This window comes from Sus scrofa, chromosome 1 (genome assembly GCF_054392235.1).
Source record: "Sus scrofa isolate SSC_HxYL_T2T_F1_AM1 chromosome 1, Sscrofa_HxYL_maternal_Yorkshire_Landrace_v2.0, whole genome shotgun sequence".
Lineage (NCBI taxonomy): Eukaryota > Metazoa > Chordata > Mammalia > Artiodactyla > Suidae > Sus > Sus scrofa.
Window position 1 is genome coordinate 11,244,373 of NC_139383.1, and position 25,772 is coordinate 11,270,144.

At 41.0% G+C, this 25,772-nt stretch overlaps 1 protein-coding gene across 4 annotated transcripts in view; it reads right to left on the minus strand.

Annotated features, from left to right (window-relative positions):
• LOC146405923 (uncharacterized) overlaps positions 1-25,772 on the minus strand; it is a 296,042-nt gene that overhangs the window by 67,522 nt on the left and 202,748 nt on the right. For 2 of the 4 annotated variants that reach the window (XR_014844261.1, XM_085023115.1), the window contains exon 2: positions 15,671-15,805. Coding sequence is in view for 1 of the 4 variants with exons in the window: in XM_085023115.1 (XP_084879241.1) it covers positions 15,671-15,674 (4 nt within the window). In the remaining 3 variants the exon portion in view is untranslated. Of the gene's footprint in view, positions 1-13,383; positions 15,806-25,772 lie in introns of those variants that run through there. The other 2 variants (XR_014844257.1, XR_014844259.1) reach the window with 1 other exon arrangement.

Below are 25,772 nucleotides of genomic sequence, written 5' to 3' on the forward strand. Positions count from 1 at the left end.
AAAATCCAGAAAGCTTGAAATTATCTGCAACATTATGGTCAATTGGGCACACAAACTTGCTTTTGTCCAATTTTTCTGAGTTGTTTTATTTTTTGTCCCACAAACGTTTGCTCTCGTTTTACCCTAACACGTGATTTTTACCATCATCCATCGCTCTAAACTATGGGTAACGATCTATCTTAACATATGAGGAGAAGTAACCTGTTAGGAGAGCAGTATGATAAACAACAGCTAACAGTTCAAACCAACAACCCTTCTTAGCAGTAATTAATTGAAAGAGTTTAAACAGACACTGGCATGCAAAAGGAAATGAATTTTGGAGTATGTGTTAAAAACATAGATTATTGACTCAGGAGACCATAATGGCCCTTTCATTATCTTCAGGGGCTATTGTATGAAAACACTTTTGGAGAGTTTTCTTTAAATGAATATTATTGACCCGAGAGACCACAATAGTTCCAAAGAGGGCATTAGTATCCATCTTCAAGCAAGTATTTATATTATTTAAAACCCTTATTGGCATTTGTGCAAAAATCTCTTTCAACGGGAGAGCAGAAGCTGCATAAGAAAGTAGCCCCGTAACATCCATTTAGAAAAAAGTTCAACTTACTCTTCTTTTCCTCCTCCAAGCAATGCAATGATAGATGCTAATAGATTTATATCTCAAGAAATCGGATTGAATGCTTTGGCTTCTTTGAATTAAATCTTCTTTTAATGTAATCAAATGCCAAAAATAATGGAAAGTGGGCTTTTTTTTTTAATAAGAAAATTAAATTTATCCGCACACTAACTTGTTGAGTGGTTACATTTGGTCTTTGTGGTAGCAGATTACATCTGCCATTAATTTCTCAGGGCTCAAGCAAATCTAAGTTGTTTGAGCGCTAGCCCTGACAATCACTGCGTGGATGAAAGCATCCTTGCTTCCTGGCTCACCTGTTAGAAGTACACGCCCCTTAAGGAGCAGAGCAACTCAAGGATATACTGCAGGGCTTCTACTGTGTAGAGAATAAATGGGGACTGTGCATTCTCATGGTATCTGACAAGTCTGGAATGCTTGAAAAATAGAATGTGGAAGGTGAAGTGGTATCTCCTGCCATTCACAAGGATTTTGACCTAAAAATCTAGTGTGTGCTTACTGGACTGTAATCTCCTCAGATTTAGGGTGTGTGTCTTCATGAACTTGGATGCTGTGACTGAAAACATCAGAAATGAATTCTGGCTAAATTAAGGGAAAGGGGGGAAGTCAGTGGAAAAATAAGAAGGTTATGCACAGAAAGATTAAAAAAAAAAAAAAAAAGCAGAAAGAGCAGGTCTGCTAATAGGCAGAAGCACTAGAAGTTTTCAGTGACAGGAAATTCTCAAAGACTGCCCCCTCTTTTTTTCTCAGCCACCAACACAGGAATGAAGCAAACTTGTTCTAATCAAAGTTCTCTTGGTGAAACGTTCCTCAAAGTTTATCATCTAGGACAGTGTTGAAAGACTACATCAGCACACTGGCACCTCCGGGGTAGCGAAAGGAAACCTGTGGAGAAAAATTCTCCGTGGAGTCCTTGGACATCTGGAGTGGAACAGGGATCCTTTCACTTGCCACCCAACCAAGGTTTCAAACAGTGGAGGGAAGTCAATGTCCCCAGAAGAAACCCATGGGCTCTTACACGGGGGAGGTTTGCCGGGTTGCCAGAAAGGTCCACACGTATTAGACACTCGATAAATATTTCCTGATTAAATGAAAGAATAAATGAGCAGGTGAGAGAATGAATGGTTATGAAGGTGACATGGAAAACCTTATTGCCTTCTATTTCCTGCAAATGTAAGTCAGATAATAGCCATCACAGTCCCAGCAGGCATCCAGTGATGTCTTGCTGTTGGTGCTGAGGCATTCCAATGGTATTCAGTCAAGCAATTTTATGCCAAGCAACCTTATCTTCTAACTTACTTACATTATGAAATTGGAGGAAATGGACAGAATAGAATATGATTCCTGGATATGTTAAAAATGAAACAGATTTATAATAATAATATATTTAAAAGACTATAACTTTTCTTTAAAATGTTAATACCATCGCTCACAACGTTAGGAATTATGTTTTTCCATCACATTCAAATAAAGTGAGCTAATATTCTTTCTTTCTTTTTTTTAATAATGATGGTAAAATGAGAACTGGCATTTATTGGTAATGGTATTATTAAAATTATACTTACGAAGAAGCACGTCTTTTAAAATCTTTATATTTCCTTACTGCTGAAATGCCTTAAATCATTTTCTCATCCTGATTGTTATGCTTGGATGTAAGAGTTATAGAAGAAAAAACAGTGCCTACGTCACATAAGGAACAGGCAATTCTTCAATTCTACCCAAGTGAGGTGTGATTTAAATATTTAGCATGTACAGTATGAGAAAGAAAATTTGCATCTTATTATGTGAGGTGCTTATGCACCAATTTACTTTCATAGAATTTCCACTGTGTGCTAAAGGCTTGTTCCAGAAAGCAGATATAAGTTAAAAGATACAAAAGAGAGAAGTTTCCACTGTGGCTCAGAGGGTTAAAAACCCAACATAGTCTCAGTGAGGATGCGGGTTTGATCCCTGGCCTCACTCAGTGGGTTAATGATCCAGCATTGCTGCGACCTGTGGCACAGTTTGACGATGAGGCTTGGGTCCAGCGTTGCCATGGCTGTGGTGTAGGCCTACAGCTGCAGCTCCGATTTGACCCCTGGCCTGGGAACGTCCACATGATAGGAAAATGGGCAATACGCAATGGGAAGGGAATGAACTGAATGCAGAGAGAATATCAGAATTTTACTGACCACCCTCCACAGGGGACACTGCATAAGTTGGGTATGGTTCCTATAGTTTAGGAACTTACCCTTCTGAGGTGTTTTTTGGCCTCTTTTTCAAAGTGATAAAATTTGCTGTAAAATGTCACTGTGCTCTCAGATAAAGAGATTGGATATCATTGTCTGGGCAGTTGCTCAAGTGGTCTTGGATTTCACTCTTTTCCCCACTCCATTACCAACTTGACTTAGTTTTGAACTTCTTAAAACTTTCATTTTCCCATCATTCTTCCCTAGTTGGTGTTCCTTGCATCTCTCCCTGCACTGCTGCAGTGTTTCCTTGTTCTCAGTTTTGTTCTGTCACATTTATTCTCAAATACAATTTTACTTGTATCTTTCTTCTGTGGGTTTCCAGGGTCCCTAGAATCAAATCCAAGTTCCCTACATGTCTAAGGCATGCCTCTTCTCCACCATCCCCACCTTCAAAATTAATTCATACTCAGGACCCGCTACTGAATTTCTTTGCAAAGCTCCCAACATTCTTTTTTTTTTTTTTTTTTGCTTGCTTTTTAGAGCCACACCTGTGGCATGTGGAAGCTTCCAGGCTAGGGATCGAATTGGAGTTACAGCTGCCAGCCTACACCACAGCCAGAGCAAAGTGGGATCTGAGCCCCATTTGCGACCTATACAACAGCTCACAGAAATGTCAGATCCCTGATCCACTGCGTCAGGCCAGGGATCGAACCTGAATCCACATGGATACTAGTCTGATACGTTTCCACTGTACCACAATGGGAACTCCCCTAACATTCATTCTTAACACTGGCTCCTTGAGTTGCTTTCCTTGTTGATTTTTATGGGATGGGATTTGGTTCAAAGAGATGCTGTGACAAGACAAGAAAAGAAAAAGCAATCAGTCAAACTCTTCGGATTCAAGGAATTCGAGCACAAGGTGAGCTCAGTTGACCCCCTTCAGTCAATCACTCATATGGGACTACACCATTGGGATTGATTTGAGGATCAAAAAGTCCCCAATGCTGGATGTTCGATGTGGTGCTATTGGTTGCCTTAAATCCCAGAACCTCAATTAACATTAAGTGATTCGTGGGGTCAACATGCCAAAGACTTGTAGCATTTTCTGTATGTTGTAAATTCAATCTGCAGTTGAACAGAGGTGCTGGACGTTGTGGGGATAAAGGAGTGGCCAAGTAAGATTCCTGATGTGAAAGAATTTAAGTCTCTTAATTCCAAGGCAGTACCTTGGAAGCACAGAAGTCTAGATTACCTCATTCTGCAAATATTCTATATATGCAAGCCAACAGGTATGTAGGAAATAAAAGAAGTAAAATAACTGGAATCCACAAAAAGCTCTTAATATTTTGGCAGCAGAAGAGGCATTTCTATATTTGTGCTAAATGGTCATCTGTTCACTCCAACCTGTAGGAGGAGGTTATGATGGATAATTTTAAGAAAATGGTAACTTATGAACATTTACTGCTCTGGTGGTGGACTTTGTTTCTGTTTACTTCTAAACCAACAAGCTTTTCAGAAGGAGAATATAACTTCTGGAAATTGTGCTGAACTTTCTGAGCTATATGCAAAAACAAACAAAAAAAATCTGACAGATCTATTTGGGTTTAAAAAGGTAATAACAGCTCTTTGCTTAGCTAAACTGTTGAAAGTCCTGATTGCTAGAATTCTCTCTCATGCTGAATAAGTGCATGCATTTTCACAGATTTTCAGGTTTCTCTCCACATAACTGTTTGAGAACTGAAAAATAGAGCTTCTTAGTTGTAGTTCAGAATTAATTGTTCACACTGGGTTTGGAATAATCTGCATGATTTTTTAAAAATTTTGGGCCAGTGTAGTTCTATTCATTTCCTAAAACTAATATCTCACCACCATGTAAAACACACACACACACACACACAAACAGTTTCAATCAGAAACTTCAATTTTTAGAATAATCAGAATCTTCATTGATTCATCTCCTCAGAACTGAGAAAAACAGTTCAGTGTTTTCTGTCAGTGCAGCGAAGTATGGCTTTTGATTGGACATAGAGGAAACAGTTCTGTTTCAAGAAGATCTCATTAAAAGCCACCTGCTGCCTTAATAATTATGGCATAATTAAAATGCTGTCCCCAAATTTGGTATTGCTTAGATACTGTGGACAGAAAGAAAAAGCTGATTGAAACTACCTAATTTGAGCCTAAGGTAACAATTTATAGAAAAGGTGTCCTGAATGTGTTTGACAAATGCAATAGGAAAATATTGCTGGTATATATGATTTGGAAAAAGAAATGAATCCAGTTATCCAGCCCACAAGCCCAGGCACTGGTGTCACCCATCAAACAGTCCTTTACTTCCCCTACTTTATCTTTACTTTGGACAGGAGATTTACCTTAATTTTTATTTTTGAACTAAACCTACTAATGAATTTCTAGAAATGATTTTTCTTAGAAGAAATGAACTGGCAGTGTTCCAAGGTAATCATTTCAGTAACAAAGATGTGGAGTCGTGGGATGGGAATTAATTAGGAATTAAGTAGGAGAATCGTGGGAGAACTGGTCCCAAATGAACAATTGCACTGAAACGTCAATGAAGCCAACATTTCTTCTGTATTAAAGTAGCAGACCAGGTAAATAACCCAGAAGCAATAATCAATGGATGGTCAAATCAAATTCTACAATATTTATTAAGTGCAAGACACTGTTTAAAATACCATGAGTGTACAGAGATTACTTTTTCCATATATCTTAGCCTTAATGCCCTCCAGGTGAAGTCCGTAGACACATGGACGACCCAAGGCCGTATCCTGGGATGTCTGACCAACCTGGCTCAGCTTACCTGATCTCCGCTGCCAGCCAGCCACACCCCTCATTTAGGCTGCTTGCTCACTTTGGTTCCTTTGCCTCTGCCCATCAACATGATGAAGTAGCTCCCAGAAGATGGAAACAAATAACGAACCCATCCCATCTAGCCTCCCATCCCCGTCCACAAGCTTTCTAACTCTCCTTCTCCTTTACCACTTTATTCTTCAGCTAGAATTTGGCTTCCATCCTCACTACACCACTGGACCACAGTGACAGATTCCATTACTGTGCTTCCAACTGGCAACTCTAAAGAACCTTTTTTAATCTTTCTGTTACAGAACTTCAATGATGCATCTTAGCTAAGCCTTTTGCTTCTGAGACAACCCTCTGACCACTTGGCTTCTGTTACAGAACTTCAGTGATGCATCTTAGCTAAGCCTTTTGCTTCTGAGACAACCCTCTGACCACTTGGCTTCCTTTAAAATTTTCTTTTCAGGTTTTCACATTTCAGAAACTTGTCATTCATGCATTGCTCTTCTCCTGTCTCATGTACCTTAATCTTTTGGCTTTAGTTTTTACATGCATAAACTGACCAATGCTTACTCTCTCCATAGCCACAATGCCTCCCCCAGAGCTTCAGGCACCTCCATCCAACTGCCATTCGGGCATCTGCACGGGCCTGTCCACAGGTCCAATCTGTTCAAATCCATTATCTTCTTTCCTCTTCTTCCTCATCCTCTTCTATTGACCATTCATTAATACATCGTCTCCCCAGCAGTCAAAACCATGATGTCATCTTTAAGGCACCATTCCTTCAACCTCATGTTTAATTCCTAAATTCAACTGACTCTTACCCTACCTTGAAGCATATCTCAAACAATCGTTTCCCCCTTCCTCTATGGCTTTTTTCCCACCTGCATGGGCTCATTTGCCACCCTCTCCTCCCCCATACGAACTGTAGATGTTGAAGTTGCACAAGCTCAGAGTTATATTTTATCTCATGAATATTCTCTTCCATAGGAATCTTATTCCCATTCATGACTTTAATTTTATATATAATTTGGAGACTGCCAAATTTATTTCTTCATCCCAGTCCTCTCTCCAGTGCTTCAAATCTGTATTTCTGAACTACCTACCTGTATTTACATGTGTAAGACTTATAAGCATTTCCACTTTAAAAAAAAAAGGTGTGCAAGCAAACTTTTAAACAGCTGTGGCTGAGATGGCCATTGTCCTCTATTAGTCCACCTGTTCTTCTACTCTTCCTTAATAATAACTCCCTTGAACTGTAGCTGGCTACAGAATTAACTTTGCATTTCCCAGCCATCCTTGCCACCATGCAGTCATGGGCATAGCTGGGGTGCAATGGGACTGTATTAGTCAGAGCTGCCCATAGAAACAGAACCTCTTCTTCGGCTCTGTCTCAAGGTCCTTCATCACACTGGCATCTGTGACCTTTTGATGCTTCAGCTAATTTTTGTATGAAACAATGTCCCCAGGTAGAGGTCTTCCTCTTCACCGACATTATCTTGGCCCCTTTCCTTTAGTTTCTTCCTGTCTACCATATGTGTATATAAACATATAAATAAATGTATAAATATAAATTATACACACACACACACACACACACATATACCTAGAGAGAGATTTTAAGAAACTGGTTCACACTATTGTGGAAGCTGACAAGTCCAAAATCTTCAGGACAGACTGGCAGCCTGGAAACCCAAGGCAGAGCTGATGTTGCAGCCCCAGTCAAAGGCAGTCTACAGGCAGAATTCCCTCTTCCTTGGGACATCAGCCTTTTTTCTAGAAGATTCAAATGATTGGATGAGGCCCATTCACATTACAGAGGGCCTCATCCAATGCACTTTACTCCAAAGCCTAATATTACTTTTATCTAAAAAATACCTTCATAGCAACATCATCAGTGTTTGGCCAAATATGGGGACCCTAGCCAAGCTGACACATAAAATTAACCATCACAGGAATGTAAGCAAAAGTTGAAAGGGAGGGGAAGCTCTATTCTCCCTCTCCACTTCTGTCTTCATGCTCGATAGACTACAGAGGTAATACTGGAGCACCCGCAGCCAGCTGGTCCATGAGGTGACATTGAACAAAAGCCACGCATGTGCTATGACCAGACAGAATTTGGATCCCTTACACTGTGAAGGACCAGACCAGCCCATATCAGCTTGCAATTTTTTTTTTTTAATGTGAGGAAGAAACAAACCTACTTCTTGCTACACTACTATTAGTCGGGCTCTTCTGTTAATTCCAGCCAAATCCAATTCTAATTCATGAATTCCCTCACTGACTTCTCCTCCAGTGTGATGCTTCGGATAGACCAGGACATCAATGTCCACCCAGGTTGTAGGAGCAAGAAAGCTCAAACTCATCCTTGACCTCAGTCTCTCTTTTTATTCCCCTTACATGCAATGACCTGCTAAGTTCCACCATGGCCACCACCCCTTTCAAAGTCACCTTTATAAAGACTCTTATTATATTAGTAAAGTAGACTCCTAATTAGTCCCTAATGATTATTCTGCACCCCTCTCCATTCTCCATGTTGTAGCCTAAGGTTCTCTTCTAAAAATATAAATCAACCACGCCTCTCTCTTACTTGAAACAATGGCTTCTAAGAATTCTAAACCTTCCTTGGAGTTCCCATCATGGCTCAGTGGTTAACGAACCCGACTAATATCCATGAGGACACAGGTTCGAACCCTGGCCTTGCTCAGTAGATTAAGGATCTGGCATTGCCATGAGCTGTGGTGTAGGTTGCAGACATGGCTCGGATCCAGCGTTGCTGTGGCTGTGGTGTAGCCACCCAGCGGGATACCCTCATCTCAGGACACTCTCCTCATTTATGACAGTGCAGCCATTCTGTCCTCCTCTTGGTTCCTTGAACTCGTCAACCCATTTCCAGGCTCAGGATCTTCACACGTGCCCTCTGCCTATCTGGAACAATCTACTCAGATTGACTCACATTTATCCTTATAGGCTTGTCCTACTTGATACTTCCTTGTGGCCACTAACCTGTGCCACAGCACAGCAGCTCGGATCCTGCGTTGCTATGGCTGTGGGGCAGGTCGGTGGCTGCAGCTCTGATCTGACCCCTAGGCCTGGGAACCTCCATATGCTGTGGGTGTGGCCCTAAAGAAAAAAGAGAGAGAGGAAGAAAGAAAGAAAGAAAGAAAGAGAGAGAGAGAGAGAAAGAGAGAAAGAAAGAAAGAAAGAAAGAAAGAAAGAAAGAAAGAAAGAGAGAGAGAAAGAAAGAAAAGAAAGAAAGAAAGAAGGAAAGAAAGAAAGAAGGAAAGAAAGAAAGAAGGAAAGAAAGAAGGAAAGAAAGAAAGAAAGAAAGAGAGAGAGAAAGAAAGAAAAGAAAGAAAGAAAGAAGGAAAGAAAGAAAGAAGGAAAGAAAGAAAGAAGGAAAGAAAGAAAGAAAGAAAGAAAGAAAGAAAGAGAGAGAGAAAGAAAGAAAAGAAAGAAAGAAAGAAGGAAAGAAAGAAAGAAGGAAAGAAAGAAAGAAGGAAAGAAAGAAAGAAAGAGAGAGAGAGAGAAAGAAAGAAAAGAAAGAAAGAAAGAAGGAAAGAAAGAAAGAAGGAAAGAAAGAAGGAAAGAAAGAAAGAAAGAAAGAAAGAAAGAAAAAAGGAAGGAAGGAAGGAAGGAAGGGAGAAAAGTAAAGGAAGTTGCCCAACATTACACAGAAGTTGAACAGCAGAGCTAGGGTTCAAGCTCAGAGAGTCTTGTTTAGTCTTGCATGTACCCGCCAGGCTGTACTGATACCATTATTAACTGTACTCTTAACCACACTGCACTCTCTCTGCTCCTAGAATATTACTGCCATAAACGAGTACCTTCTTCTTAAATTACTTGGATGATACCTTCCACCACTACTATATTTATAAATTCACAAGAACAAACATGGTATTAATCTCAATCTCAATCTTAATATTAATCTCAATATTAATCTTAATCTCAATCTCTCTGCATCCAGAGGGTGTGGCACAAAGTGATATTTTTACATGAATGACAAGTGAACTAAAACAGATGCATGCTCTATGTTTCTACTGCAAATGTCTCAGTGTGTCTTCTCTTGTTTGGATCATATTGAGTTTCTCTTTTTCCTTGGTCTTCCACCTTTCACAGAGCCAACCAAGTGATCCTACAGAAATTCTAATTTCTCAGGTAAACCCTTCAAGGATTCCTGATTATCTGCAGAATTAAATTCTCTGTGACCATAAGGTCCTCCATGGTCTGGCCTCTGCCTCTGTTTTTGGACTTACTGCCTGTCTCTGCCTTCCTCAGACTTGAGGTTCTGGTGGTTGCAGGTTTGCATCTCTTTGGTTCTTTGCACTTCTGTGCTAGAAAGGAAAATGCACCCTAGTGGACCCCTCCTCCCTTCCTCTGTCCACTTTGCCCAGGCTGTTTCTTCTAGACACCCTTCCCCTTCCTCCTCCTCTGGATGAACTGATGACATCTCCAAGACTCAGCTCAGACGCTGTCATTTTCTCCAGGCACTCCATCCAGTTTGGGAAAAGTAACAACTTTGTATTCCCAGAGAAATCTACACACAATCCTTTCATCATCGCTAATATTTATTGAAGGCTTATTATTAGGTACTGTTATAAATGTTTTACATATGTTAACCCATTGAAAGAAATACTCTTCTCATTCTAGAGAGGAGGAAACTAAGGAATAAAGACTTTAAGTAATTTACCTGAGACCGCATAAGCAGCTTGCCTCCAGAGCCCACCCTGTTAATGGCCAGGCTACACAAAACACGCAGATGCCTGCACCCTGAGTTTCTATGATTTTGTGGCTCTCCTGCTCATGCTCTCCCTCCATTTTACCAGAAACTCCTTTAGGGCAGAGATCATGTCTAATATATCTTTGAGTCTCTAGCACCTATGGAACAGTGCTGGGTCACAGTAGGTACTTAATAAACATTTCTTGAACTAAATGGAAAGCAAAGTCCCTAGACTCAAGCAAAGAGCAAGGCATACACATGAAAGATGAAACAATTACGATGTGCTTAACTCTCAGTACTCCTTTTCCTTTTCTCCTTCAGGACAGCCTCATGCACATACTAGCAAAACATGGTCCAACCCTCATCCCAGGGAGGCAGATGCCAAAATGACTAGCCATTGGCATTCCTGGAAGCTGCTTTTTGCTTCCATCATCTACAGTTGTTTTTCAGAGGTAACTGATGTTGAGTGGGAGTTGGGGTTGGGGAGCAGAGGTGGTCTTAGCCCTTTCAATCACTGTCAGAAGTGAAATTCAGGGCAACTAACAGATATATATCCCTTGTCCTCCGCTGGTGCTGTGAAAATTGATCTCTAAACGCTTTGACTTGAGGTGAAAGGAGCTGTATATCATAAAAGCCGCCTTGCAAATATCCTCTCACCCAAAGTAAGCAACAATTTTCAATGGGCAAATGGGAACGAAAACTTATCTTTGTTTTATGATCTTTGGCCACTGGAGTAGAAAGCAAGCTGGGGAAAGAGGTTTTATTTATGCTATGATCAGTCGCTTATCTGGATTCCTTCTTTATCTTGTATATATTTCTAGGATTCCACGCATCATCAGTTCGTTCATCTACTCCCTTTCCAATTTTAATAAGCTTCATGAGATTAGAGATGATGCCCAAGGAAGACCCTGGCGTAGAGTAGGTACTTAATGCACATCTGAAAGGAAATTGATGGATCTGGATGCATCCTTAAATAAGTGCCAGTTACTCAGGATCAGCCTGGAGAGCAGACCTAGGGGTTCAGTTTTACTCTAGATAGTAAACAGTCTTCTCAGCCCCTGAAATTATATCAGAGGAGGACACTGAATTGGGAGTATTTTTTTTTTTTTACCATTAAAAAAATTTGAGGGAGTTCCCATCGTGGCGCAGTGGTTAACGAATCCAACTAGGAACCATGAGGTTGCGGGTTCAGTCCCTGCCCTTGCTCAGTGGGTTAATGATCCGGCGTTGCCGTGAGCTGTGGTGTAGGTTGCAGACATGGCTCGGATCCCGCATTGCTGTAGCTCTGGCATAGGCTGGAGACTACAGCTCCGATTAGACCCCTAGCCTGGGAACCTCCATATGCCGCGGGAGAGGCCCAAGAAATAGCAAAAAGACAAAAAAAAAAAAAAAATTGAAGTATAGTTAATTTACAATGTTGTGTTAGCTTCAGGTATACAGCAAAGTGATTCAGCTATCCATATAGATATATCTATCTACATCTATCCGTATCTTTATCTATTCTTTTTCAAATTCTTTTCCATTGTAGGTTATTAAAAAATATTGAACATAGTTCCCAGTGCTATAGAGTAGGTCCTTGTTATTTATTTATTTTATATATAGTAGTATGTATATGTTAATCCCAAACTCCTAATTTATCTCTTCCCTCCCACCACCCTATCCCCTCTGGTAACCATGTTTGTTTTCTATGTCTGTGAATTTATTTCTGTTTTGTAAATAAGCTTATTTCTACCATTTTTTAAGATTTCACACACAGTGATAATGTATGGTATCTTCTTTCTTTCTCTGACTTCACTTCGTATAATTTCTAGGTCCATTGCTGCAAATGGCACTATTTCACTCTTTTTTATGGCTGAATAATATTCCACTGTGTGTGTGTATAGACTTTGGATCGTTGCTAACAAGTCTGAAGCTTAGAGTAAAATTCAGATGTCCGTATTTTGGAGGTAAACCACCTATCCCAAGGAAGGTCTTGTGCCAAACTTTAAGTACTGAGGAAGAGTAAGACCTTGTCCCTGTACCACATCAGCTCTGGATGAGGCAAGTGAGGGACTACCTTGTATACACAATTTAAAGGGCTACCCAAGCCCTTCTCTAATCAAGATAAATCAGAGTTTAATGCAATATTTTAAAATAATTAAAATGAAGGCAAAAATCAAAGATGCACAAAACATCAACTTTTTAAATAAAGACAGAATCAGTAACAGGGTTGTACCAAGCCATATTGGAGCCTGAGGCAGAGAAAAATTCATTATGCAAATCTTTATTTATTTTAAAATGTTGATATTTCACTCATCATAATTTTTGGCATTCATTTTGATTCTTTATAAAATTGCACCCAAATATTCTTTCTTTTCATTATGAAGGGTTTTGATGCCCCTTAAATATCGTGCCTGAGGATACTGCCTCACTAGCCTCACCCTAGGCCTGGTCCAGCCCATGAGACTCTCATATAGAAGCTGGAAGCAGGACAAATACCGGAAAGTAAAGGGATGTTATTAAAATAAACTTGTCTTATGGAGGGGTCCTGGAGATGCTGCAGGTGCTTGGAGCACCTGGTCCATCAGGATTCAAGAGAAAATGATAAGTTTAGGGACCATTAGGTTAGTGAGTAAAGGTTAGTCCAGTGTCTATATGGGATGATGGAGTGGTGGGCAGAACGGAGTGGGTAAGCCATGATGAGTTGAGTCATGGTTTGCTCAGGGAACCACAAGGACAGGGCTGTCATCACGGAGGAGCTGTGCCACAAGCAGGACAGCAAGGATGGGTGGCTGGAGGGAAAGGTGAAGCCAGCTCCTGGATGCCTCTTTCCCTACACGGAGGTGCTCAGACCATCTTTCTTTCTGTTGTCTCAAGGTGACCCTGCTCCCTCACTGCCTTTTAGTGCCTCAGCCTTCCACCTGCAGGACCACTGGGCTGCAACCCAACAAGCTCTGTGGTCCCCATTCAGAGATAGCCAATCCCCTGACAAGAAGTCCCACCCTAAGGTAGCCTATGTTTGGGCCAGCTACCTGCTCTTCCTTCTACTAGGGAGAATATTTTCCTTTTTTTTTTTTTTTTTTTTTAAACAATGCTTTAATCCAGAAATGTGATTCTAGAAGTGGGACATGTGCTTAATGTGGCAAGCCTGAGGACGGTTGGGGACTAAGTATATCCACCAAAAGGCATGGTCCAGAGAACCATGCAAAGGCCTTATGGCTGCATCCAGTGCACTGGAGACAGCGGACACTTCGGAGTCAATTCTTGTAAACTACTCTCTGCTGAATGAAAAGTACATACGCCTCAGAGTCCAGGGTTGAGAGGAGAATAGAAAAGAAATATAAAGTATAGGACATTCCCTTCTTTTTGGGAGATGTCAGGCACACCAATTGGATATCATGGTTTAAGTGATAATATTACGGATATGGATAATGAGGGCTACCGCACTTGAATGATACTTAGAAAAAGAATTTAGTGATGACACTCAATTTGTGTCTAAAACAAAGAGTGAATCACTCAAAGCCCTTTCTCGAGTGGTTCCCAAATCCCCTGATTAACCTCATGTCTTAAAGACCCTACAGAGCAAACCTGCATCAGGTTCTCAGGCCTCTCCTCGCCCCCCAGTTCCCACAGGGACCATCCATGACTATGTTCATGTCCTTCCTTCTTACAAAGCCCTCCTCTGTTCTCCAGCAGGGGGATTTCACTCATCCTCCAGGAACTGACTCCCTGGCACCTCTCCTTCGACAAAGGTTTCCAGTCACCCCCCTCCAGGTGGCTGAGCTCCAGAGCAGTGTTTCAGTACAATTTTGCATCTCAGAAGCACAGATATACCCAGGACATGCTATTATCCTTTGTTGTCTACATGACTCTCCCTTTTCTCATACTTTTCAAGTTCCAAACGCCTAGAATAGCACCAGGCTTAATTAAAATTGGTGAAGGTTGATCTATAGTCTTTAGCGAAGAAAATTTTAAACCATTAACGCGTTACACAATCGAAAAGAAGAGAAGGGGTTACATGAGTTGCAATGTTTTCATCCAGAGAAGAGAAGGTTACTTTACCAACATCTGTTTTCAGAATGTCAGATGGAAAAACCATAGTCGGTTTGGAACCTCTCACAGACCCAGCAAACTCTTCATGGAGAATGCCACTCTCAGCAGCCCAAGACAGGAATTCTTAACCTGCTGTTGTGGCTCAGCAGGTTGAGAACTCTCACTCAGTGGGTTAAGGATCCAGAGTTGCCGCAAGCTGCCTTGTAGGTCACAGATGCAGCTTCGATCCGGTGTGGCTGTGGCAGTGGTGTAGGCCAGCAGCTGCAGCTGATTCGACCTCTAGCCTGGGAACTTCCATATGCTGCAGGTGTGGCTGTAAAAAGAGAAAAAAAAAGTCCAAGAAGATAATTTCATAGAAAACACGTTAATATGTTAATATCCTAAAATGTATTTTCAACCATCCACCAAAATCATGAGAATGCTCACAGTGGAAAAACAGCTTGTTCAGAATCTTACGGTAACAAATCCAGGATACGAATACAACAAGACAAACAAGAAAGAGTTAATAAAATGTAAAAACCACATTTTAAATTGTATCTTTACTCCCAAACATCAAAAGCCAAGGGCAAAATGTGAGTCTTTACTTGAAATGTTCAGTCATTTTGTCACTGTTTTAAATATTAGCTTTATCTGAAACACTGATGTATTTTGGGGGGGCCATGAAATTGACTATGTAAGTGCAGCAAGTCCATGCATACGATTAGCATAATAATGGGAAACATGCACAAAGCTTGGGTTTGTCTTGACCTCTCTGACCTTCTGGAGTCAGAAACGGCTGGAGTCAGAAACGGCTCTGGGTTTTCAGACTTAGTATGCAAAGGTGAGGAGAGATGGCATAATTTCTTAAAAATCATTGCCCTCAGAGACTGACAAGGTGTAAATTTCCAAAAGGTTTGAAATTTCTGTCCTCTGGTTCTGATGTGTTGCAATGCAGAGAGCCAAGTGCTAGTTAAGGATTTATCTCAGGCTCCGAAGCCCCAGGCCAATGAAAGCCCGAGCGCGCTGTGAAGGTGAAACGCACGGTCTCCAAAGCTAAAGAGCCATCCACATCAATTTGCAGCCCGCTAAGTGGCATCAGCGGTGGGAGAGCTATTTACACTCCCTTCCCGGCCGAGAATTATGGTGCTGTAACCAGGAGGAAAGCGAGGGGAATTGAAGGGGCTGCTCAGAAATATAATGGTCATTTATGGCTAAAGTACCCCCATAACAGTAGGCCCCCCAGCTCTCCTTGCAGCGAATTTGAAATGAAACGCATGCACACACAAAACACAGCCCCCCTGGAGACTTTTTGTGACATACCCATTCATAAGGAGGCACAGGATGTCATTTGCTTTGCTGATCCAATGGGACAAAGCCGAAGGACCTTTCTGAATTTTGTCCTCAGCCCACAGATGCGGAGGGAGAGGTCTCAGCCACGGACAACTGGACACTTATCTAAGGAGCAAAACAAGTGAGGAAGGAGAGGATCAGGAGGAAAATAATTAGATAACATTTATCATGCACTTGGTAAACTGCTGTATTTGGCTGCCATGTAAATTACAGTATTACATTATCAAGATAATAATTTGTTTTGTGACAAGAAATCACACCATTATGTGTTGCATCTGTATTATTGTTTAAATTAGGTTTTTTTTTAATTACAAAGATAAATTATGGATGTAAGAATCCCACTTTGAAAATTTTATACAACATGTCAGCTTCCATCCCATTAAGGGTTGGCGTCAATTCCTCTCTTGTCTAAGTGCTCCCTGGTAATCAGGGTTCACCTTTTCCTAGGAGACCTGGGTGCCCTGCCGTGTCCTCACTCCCACTCAACTGCATTTTTTCATAAAGTGATAACACGTTAAGGGAACAGAGACCTCTGGGCCCACCTGGTTTCACTCCCAAATGCAGCCATTCAAACTGGCATAGAGGGGGTTCCCATTGTGGCTCAGTGGTTAACGAACCCAACCAGCATCCATGAGGACACAGGTTCAATCCCTGGCCTCGCTCAGTGGGTTAAGGATCCAGCGTTGCCTGTGAGCTGTGGTGTAGGTCACAGATGTGGTTTGGATCTGCTGTGACTGTGGTGGATGCTGGTGGCTACAGCTCCGATTCGACCCCTAGCCTGGGAATATCCATATGCTGTGGGTGCAGCCCTCAAAAAAAGGACCAAAAAAAAAAAAAAAAAATTGGCATCGAGCTGACTTTTTTTCATCTGCTATGGGAGAAAGCTATTTTTCTCCCCCCTGTTGTAACTGCCTGAACATTTACAGATGTCACAGAACTCAAAAAAAAAAAAAAAAAAAATTCAGTATGAAGTAAATGTTGTCAATATGAATGGCCCTTGTAGTCTAATGTGGTATTTGGGAGCCATTAGATCTGCTTCAAATCCTGGCCAGGTAAACAGCCTCTCCTGGGTCTCAGTTTCTTTAGCTACATAAGATGACAACGGTAATTCAGGTGAAGGGTGGGATTAAATGCAGCTTTGTCTGTGAAGGATCAGGGTGGGCTTGGTATATCACTAGTACATAACTAGCACTCATTACATGAGAGTATCTACTCCTATTGTGTTAATATTCATATTCTCTTTCCCCAGCAGTGATTTCAGACTATTTAATCAGAAACTACTCTTTGGATTTCTCTGATTTCCAAATGGCCCAGATCATCACTTGATGCTACTTATCAACAAAGAATGAGATTAATATGACCCCCTCGGAGTTCCCACTGTGGGACAGTGGGTTAAGAATCCAATTGCAGTGGCTCAGGTTGCTGTGGAGGCACGGGTTCTATCCCCAGCCTGGCACAGTGGGTTAAAGGATCTGGCATTGCTGCAATTGTAGTGTAGGTTGCAGCTGTGGCTTGGATTCAATCCCTGGCCTGGGAACTTCCATATGCTGCCAGTGTGGCCACAAAAACAAACAAACCAACAAACAAAAACAAAAAACAGAAAAAACTGCACTCCCCCGCTTTGAACCAAGCAAGAGAAGGAGGCAGTTTGGGGGAAATGCAAGCTTAATGGCCATTCTGTCTTTCATTAATTATTTTCCAGCAACAGATATGCCAATTCCACTTACATCTACCATCTAGTCACTGTTTGTTTGTCTCTATAGCTAGGAGGGTCAATGCCCTGCGGTCAGCAAGGAATAAGACAAAGAAAAGATGTCTCCTGGAAGATGACTCAGGTGGAGAGAATAGCCTGAAAACAAAGACTGGAGCTTCCAACACACTCGTGCCGAATTTCTCACATGAGTTATGGCTGGCCCCACCCTTGAAATTTCTTTCTGAACATTTCAAAATGCATGATCCACTTTGAAGAATACTGAACTGGATAAATAAGGAGATAATAAAATGTAAATTCTCTTCCTGCCAAATTAACCAGGCAATCTGGTTAATTCCTCTTCCAGTTAACAAAGGAATCTGATTTCTTTCTCAGTCATGTCTTTTCTAGTAAACATAAGCTCTCCCAAGTTAGTAAAGCTAAGAAGAATTGCACTGTTAAATATACAATCTATGTGAAATCTTTTTTAAAAAACATAAAAGAGCTCAGAGACACAAAAACTAAATTGGTGGTTGCCAGAGGGGCAGAAGTGATGAGTATTGTCAAGTGAATGGAGAGGGTCGGAAGCTACAAACGTTCAGTTAAAAAATTAAGGAGTTCCCGTCGTGGCTCAGTGGTTCACAAATCCGACTAGGAACCACGAGGTTGCAGGTTCTACCCCTGGTCTTTCTCAGTGGGTTAAGGATCCAGCGTTGCCGTGAGCTGTGGTGTAGGTTGCAGATTTAGCTTGGATTCCGAGTTGCTGTGGCTCTGGCGTAGGCCAGTGGCTATAGCTCCGATTAGACCCCTAACCTGGGAATCTCCATATGCCGTGGGAGCAGCCCTAGAAAAGGCAAAAAGACAAAAAAAAATAAATAAATAAATAAAGTTAAATAAGTCATGGGGATGTTATGTACAGCATAGCAACTATACTTAATAACACTGTATTATACATTTAAAAGTTGCTAAGCGTATATCTTAAAAAGTCTTATCACAAGAAAAAATTCCATAACTATGTGAGTTGATGGTTGTTTTCACAATATGTACAAATATAAAAATCATTACGTTTCATACCTGAAACTAATATAATGTTGTTATGTCAATTATACCTCAATAAAAATTTAAATTAAAAAAAATACAAGAAAAGCCTATTAAGTAGCTGGTATTGTAAAAGCTGGCATCTTTTTTATAAGAATAAAAATGCCTTCCACAAATCATAAACAAAAAAATAAATAGGGAGGAAAAGGGTAAGTTAGCCTTGACAAAAACATAAGCCAAGGAAAGCACACATGTTCAGAAATAGAGAGTTTCTCTGAGCCTGAGTTTGTGGGTGTAAGAGAGGAACTTAGACCCCAAGAATTGGCATTCAAGCAAACAAAAACTTAATTTCACAAAGAACTGAATAGGAGGAGAGAGGCAAAATGTACAAAAATTCTTATACTTGGTTTTCGAACAAGAAGAACAAACTCCGAGACAGAGATTTTGAATAGAGAATAAGAAAGGGATGATCTTGGTTTTGCTTCTCATGTTGGAAGTTCATTACTATGGAGGGAGGTAGATTGGCTCGTCCTTCACAAGCAGATTGATTCTGATACAAGAACCAGTTAAAACGGAGTTCATGTGCCCAGGAGAAAAGGCTGGAGGTGTGGGGTCAGACTGCACCACGGAACGACACAAAGGAGAGGAAAATATGCTGGATGAAGTCAGAAAACACAGCCGATCAAGTTAGGCCTGAGGAAACGCCCGAATTCCAGAAGAACCATCCAGCTAAGCATGTTTGTGGTCAAGCTAATTTGCTGTTATGGGGGCGAGGACAAGGCATCAAACGAAATCTGTGTCTGTACGAATAACCAGATAAAGATGCGAGTCAATGGTCAGGGTATAGTCCTGCAAACTTCTGTGCTTTGATGCCCTTCTGTCTCTTCCCCCCCATCTCTTCCAAAAGGATTCAGGTCACGGGTCAAATCCAGCCTGCCACTCCTTGTGCGAGAAGAAGAGTTTTTATATTTTTAAATGATTGGGAAAAAAATCAAAACAAGAATGATATTTTATAACTCATGAAAATAACATGAAATTCAAATTTCAGTGTCCATAAATTTAGTGTTATGGGAACACAGCCATGGCCATTTACTATTGCTAAGGCTGCTTTTGCATGGCGGCAGCAGAATGAAATAGTATGACAGAGACCATATGGCCCACAAAGTCTAAAATATTTACTATCTGGTCCTTTCCAGAAAGTTCAGTGACCCTTGACCTAGGAAAACAGCACAGGCTGTAGAATCCAGAGCATCGGATTCCATGTCCAGCTTTCTCACCTCCTATGCTGTTGTCCAATCTTGATCAAATTAACCTCTCTGAGCCTTAGTTTCCTAATCTATAAACTAAGCGCGATAAGAACTGCTTCCTAGCTTTGCTGTTTATTAAACCCAAGGCATGCAGCTCTGGCTCTGGTCCACAGCAGGTTCTCAGGAGAGGTATTTCCTATCCACTTTCTCCTATTGCCCTGTCCTCTTCCAGAGTTCCTTCTTCCTACTCTCACAATTAAGCATTCCTTGGAGTTCCCGCTGTGATGCAGTGGGTTAGGCATCCGACTGCAGCGGCTCTGGTCGGTCGCTGCAGAGGTGTCGGTTTGATCGCTGGCCCAGCACCATGAGTTAAAGGATCCCACGTTGCAAGAGCTGAGGCTTGGATTCAGTTCCTGGCCGGGGAACTTCCATATGCCGAGGGTGCAGCCATAAAGTTTAAAAGAAAAACGAAAGCGTTCTTTAAACATCCACGGCATTCTGCCTGGGATTGCTCCCTCAGGTCTCTGCTTGTTTCTCTCATTTCTAACCCTTCAGTAAAGCCAGTGACTCCCATATCTATATTTTCATTCCACTTTTCTAATTTCTGGGCATATTTTTCCCACTGTTTTCAGGATATCTCCACTTAGGTATCTGCTATAGACTCAAATTTTTGCATCCCCCAAATTCATATATTAAATCCTAACCCCTAATGCGATGATATTTGGAGGTGGGGCCTTTAGGAGGTAATGAGGTTATGAGGGTGGAGCTTTCATGAATGGGATTAGTGACCTTATGAAAGAGACCCCAAAGAGCTTTCTTGCCCTTTCCACCGTGCGGGGACACAGCAAGAAGACCAAGAAAGTGGATTCTTACCAGATACCAAGTCAGCCGTTACCCGGATCTTGGACTCTAGCCTCTCAAACTGTGGGAAATAAATTTGTATCCTGTTCAAGCCTCTCAGTCTATGGTATCCTGTTTTGGAAGCCCAAGGGGACTAAGACAGTGCCCTGTGAGCGTCTCAACTTCAACTTCCACCAAAGCAAATAAACGGATCCTCCCCCTCTAAAACCGAACAAACATAAAAACCCATGTTCTCGTCCTACTGATGTCTTCACTTATCCAGCATCAAACTCTTAGTGCCATTCAGATTTAAGACTCCTGAAGACACGTTTCACTGTAGTCTCCTTTCTCTCTTGCACAGCTGCCCTCGCCTTTCCAGCTTGAATCCCCTGGATTCATCAACATGTCCCTGACCCAGCTGGTCTTTTATGCCGTTCCCAGACTCACCTGGCGAAAGCACAGCTATGATCATGTCTTTCTCTGCTCGCCAGACGTCTGGTGCTGTCTAAAATGTTCATGGAGGCCTTTGGTGGTCCATAACAAAAAGCCTTCGATACGGAGTCCTTGATATCGGGCATGTATCAAATATGCGCATGGGCATTTTCCTACTTGAAAACACTCTAGAACTCTCTGTTATTGTCTCAAATTAAATACCAATTTTTTAGCCAGAATGGAAGGCGCCCAACAATTACACTCAACCCACTTTTTTTGGACTCACCCATCCCTCTCCTTCCTACACACCACATTCAAGCCGAACTTCACTCTTCACCTTTCTGGCCCATGTCTTCCCTCCTCCCCCCTGCCTTTTCCTCAGTGAAGCCATCCCATCCACCTAGAATGATCGTCATCCCAGGAGGGCGTAAAGCTAGCAGTCCTTTAGAATTCCGATCAAAGGCCACCACCTCAGTGACATTTCCCTGCTTATGTGGAGTCTTCCCCTCCTCTGAAGCCCCATCGTAATTGAGTCAGTCCTCTCTTATGATGTTTATCATCTTCCTTCTTGGATTATAAACCCGTGTCTGTGTGTTTTATGCATAGACAAGGGCAATGTGTTACTATAAGTCAAAGTGACTTCAGTCTCATTCCTACTACACCCCAACTGTATGACCCTAGACAAGTTACTAGCATTTCTCACCTCAGTTTCCTACCTGTCAAATGGGGGTAGTCATGCCCACTACCTAAGCTATTGGGGGGATTAAATAAGGTAATGAATCTAAGGCACTCAGCACACAATCTGCTGTGTGGCTACTGCTATGATTTATGTCTTTAATTCTATTTTTATTCCATCTTTCTTAAATGATGGTATAATTCCCTGACTAGAGATTCAAGCAACTGAGGGCAGGTCTGTGTTTTATTCATGGTGAAATCTTCCCTGAAAATGGCTGTCAAAAAACTCAAAAAATATGTTCTAATGAACTGAAATCCCAGTGAGATTATAATCAAATACAAAACGGTGTTTATATGAACTCTGAAGTATAAGTTGAAAATAAAATTGAATAGCTGTGGATACAGAACATTGAAAATCACTCAGGAATACTGTGTGAATAAAGATAAGGTGTTAATTCTTTCTGATTTCATGAGCTCCTTAATTAACAAAGGAAGACACTGGATAGTAAATTAATGAAATACAATATGACCTTAGCAAAACATTGACTATTAAATTGATCAAAACAGTTCTTCCTTGGTAGGACGCAAGTAGATTGTTGAGGTTCAAATGATCGTGTGGCACTTAAACGACCCATACGTTCCTTGGATCCAATGAGGAATCCTGATGGCTGCCGTCAGGCACAAGGCACTCCAGTCCTCATCTAAAGGCTCCCTCATAGAGCACTGGGGCCACAGCTGGCATGTTTTCTTGGGCTTACTCTCCTCCTTGCCTGAAACTGATTAGAAAACTTAACACGGACTTGAGAAGCATTTTTTTTCTTGCTTTTTAGGGCCAAGGCAAATCAGAGCTGCAGATGCGAACTATACCATAGCTCACGGCAACGGCAACACCGAATGGTTAATCCACTGAGCGAGGCCAGGGATCGAACTCACATTCTCATGGATACTAGTTGGGCTCATAACCCACTGAGCCACAATAGGAGCTCCAAGAAGCATTGTTTTTTTTTTTTTTAATTAAAAATACAAAGAATTATTTACTTACTCAGGACTACATAAGAACCTCACATCCTGCATTAGCCTGAGGGGTTGTCTAAATACTGATGCATTCAGTATTCAAAGAGCAAAAAATATAATCCAGGGTCCTGAATATACATTCAGTTGTGTGATGATACCTTTCTCCTAGTTGACCTTGTAAATTAAAATTTCACACATCCAAGTTAGAATTTTCTGAATTGAGTTTACATTGAATATTCCATTGTCCACATTTTAAACTATTTGCCAGCTAATATCCTGCCATTAACTTACTGTTGATCAGTAAAGACTAGAAGCCTGAAGAGAATGCCATTATTACCCACTGGAAGGTCTGAAACAGACAGGACCTCTTGAGGGAATCTGAAATTGCTTCAACATTCAAGACTTGGGCTTTAATTGGTCTTTGAATGTCTGACTGGGGAAAGGAAGTGTCTTTCCGTTTAGAAAAGAAAGGATGCTGTGTTTTGGACCAGGAGTCAGGACAGGTGGATGTAAGGTCAACCCTGAGACTGCAAGGAAGTACCTGTTACGTCTCTTGGAGACGGTGTAGATTATGTGGGAAAAAAAGTCACTCTTTTTCAGGAGGATTTAAAAGCCAAAGTGCACCTGATTTAGGGAAAAAAAAAAAAAACTCACACACAAGAACAATTAATTCTTTCTATTTTCTAGGATATCAGTGGTTCATTGCCCCAAGAAATGTGCCAAAAGTCTAAGGAATGTACACTAATAATAAAAAGTGAGGTTACTAAGCACTCATTATGCCTGGTTCCCGGCTGTGTTTTACTATATACAATGACCACTGAATCCTCATAGCCTATAATGTAGCTCTGTTTTACAGATGGTTCAACAGAGGCTCAGAAGACCCCAAGGTCACAGAGCTTCTCAGTGGCAAAGGGTAAATTCAAATCTAGATGAAATGGCCATACAATATCACCTTGCTTGTAAGTGAATACATAACATGTATTAAACAATGTTTATACTTAATTATGAAATAGAAAAAAGAAGTATTCCTTTTCATTACCAAAGCTGTCCATGTCCTAAGATTTTAGAGGAAGAAAGTGGACAGTAATAAGTGAGGAAATTGTTTACATCTGAAGCGCTTTCCCTAGAGATAAAATCCCCACAGTAGGGAATTGTTACTAATTTTAAGGACAAAACACATTTTGGAGATTCAATTTGTTTTTGTGTAGCAGAAGATATATTCAGTTGTAATTTATTTATTTACTCGGTTGTATAGAAACATAAAATAATGGTACTCTTAAAAACACTCTCAACCCAAAGGAAAAAAAGAGAGGGCAAGTGAAAGAGTAGTTTAAATTGGATTTAACCCCGGTTTTGCGGTGCTTAACAAACTTTGAAAGTCATCGTGTACAGACTTTCATCTTAATCATGTATGCTTGCATCTAAAAATACTTGCGGATGATTCTTAGGACTGCTAAAGATGCCTCTTGAAAAAATACTAAGGATGCTTATTAAGAATTCACATGTCTTAATCAATGCTTACTCCATTAATAATTGAGACTCCTGTTTATCAGAAATGGCCTTATAAGGATATGGATTCTATCCTTTTTCCTGTTAGAGGCTCTGAAAATATGAACACTTTCTTCTTTAGTATTTAAAAAGCAGACAAGCAAACGTTTCAAAAGCAGCTAAAGTGATCTCCTTTTCCACACTCTATGCAGATAACAATACCTTCATAATTAAAGGACTATTATTACTATTTAATTGTCTGTTTCATTGTTTAATGAATAGGAACTAGTTAATTATGGTGATGGGGAAAGACAAAGGACGGTTTTCGAGTGGGGGATGCAAAGCTCTAGTTTCTACAATGTGGGCTGCAAATTGCTTTATTTATACTTCTGAACATCAGAACCCAGATTCACACATCCTTGTCAAATTATGAATCTCTTTCAACATGATTTGAAAATGTGTTTAACAATTTTTTCGAATCGTGCATATTTAAATGATATCACACTTATCTCTTAATAGATTAAAGTGGTTCTTCTGGATTCATTCATCAAACAATGGCTGAGGGTCAGAGGGCCACAGCATCTTTTTAACCACTCCCCAGCAAGGGCAGTTTTCAGGTACATTAGGTCAAGGATGCAAAAAATAACACCGAAAGAGCAAAGCAGATCTAACACTGATGAAACACCCGGGCCTGCTGTCCACACTTGGGCTTAAACCTCATGATTGCTTTGTAGCCCCTGAATGGATCTGGATTTTTTTTTTTTTTCTTTTTTACAGCTGTACCTGCAGTATATAGAAGGTCTCAGGCTAGGGGTCGAATCGGAGCTGCAGCTGAGGTCTATGACACAGCAATGCAGGATCCAAACTACATCTGAGACCTATGACACGACTTGCAGCAATGCCACATCCTTAACCCACTGAGCAAGGCCAGGGATGGAACCTGCATCCTCATGAACACTATCTTGGGTTCTTAACCCACTGAGCCACAACAAGAGCTCCTAGGATCTGTATCTTGATGCAAAATTTGCCTTGTTGCCACCTCTACCAACAACACAGTTATACATGTGGGCTTTCACATTGCAGGTCCCAGGCTGAATGATACCTCGCATTTGTGTAGTGCTTTGCCATTTTTCAAAAGCACTTTTATACCTATCGTTGTATTTGATTGGTATAGACTGTAAAAGGCATGCACTTCAGATATTTTATACATCTCACAGATTAGGAAACAGAGTCAATGAGGTTGAAATGACCTGCTTTGATCTTGTGACTAATAAGTGGTACGGATGCCTCTCTGAAACCTCTGGAAAGCTGGGTTATTACACAAAGGAGTTATTAGCGTGACAGTAACTGTTGACACTAACATTTTACCAGCGCAACAAAGCAGGGAAGAGAGGTCTCTGATCTGATGGAGTACCTACTTCAGGGGCCTAATCACCATTGTGCAAAGAGGTGTTGAAAATGCTCTATGTAGTGACAGACAAAACTTTGCTGCAATTTGCAAACATATCTCAATGCAAAATTGTTCTCTCATGGAGACTCAAGCCAAAATAAACATACCGGAACTGAATTTGTTGTTTAATAATGTTTGTGTTCCAATACATAAGGCTGCTTCTGGATAGGTGATGGAGAGGCTAGGTGACAATTCTGA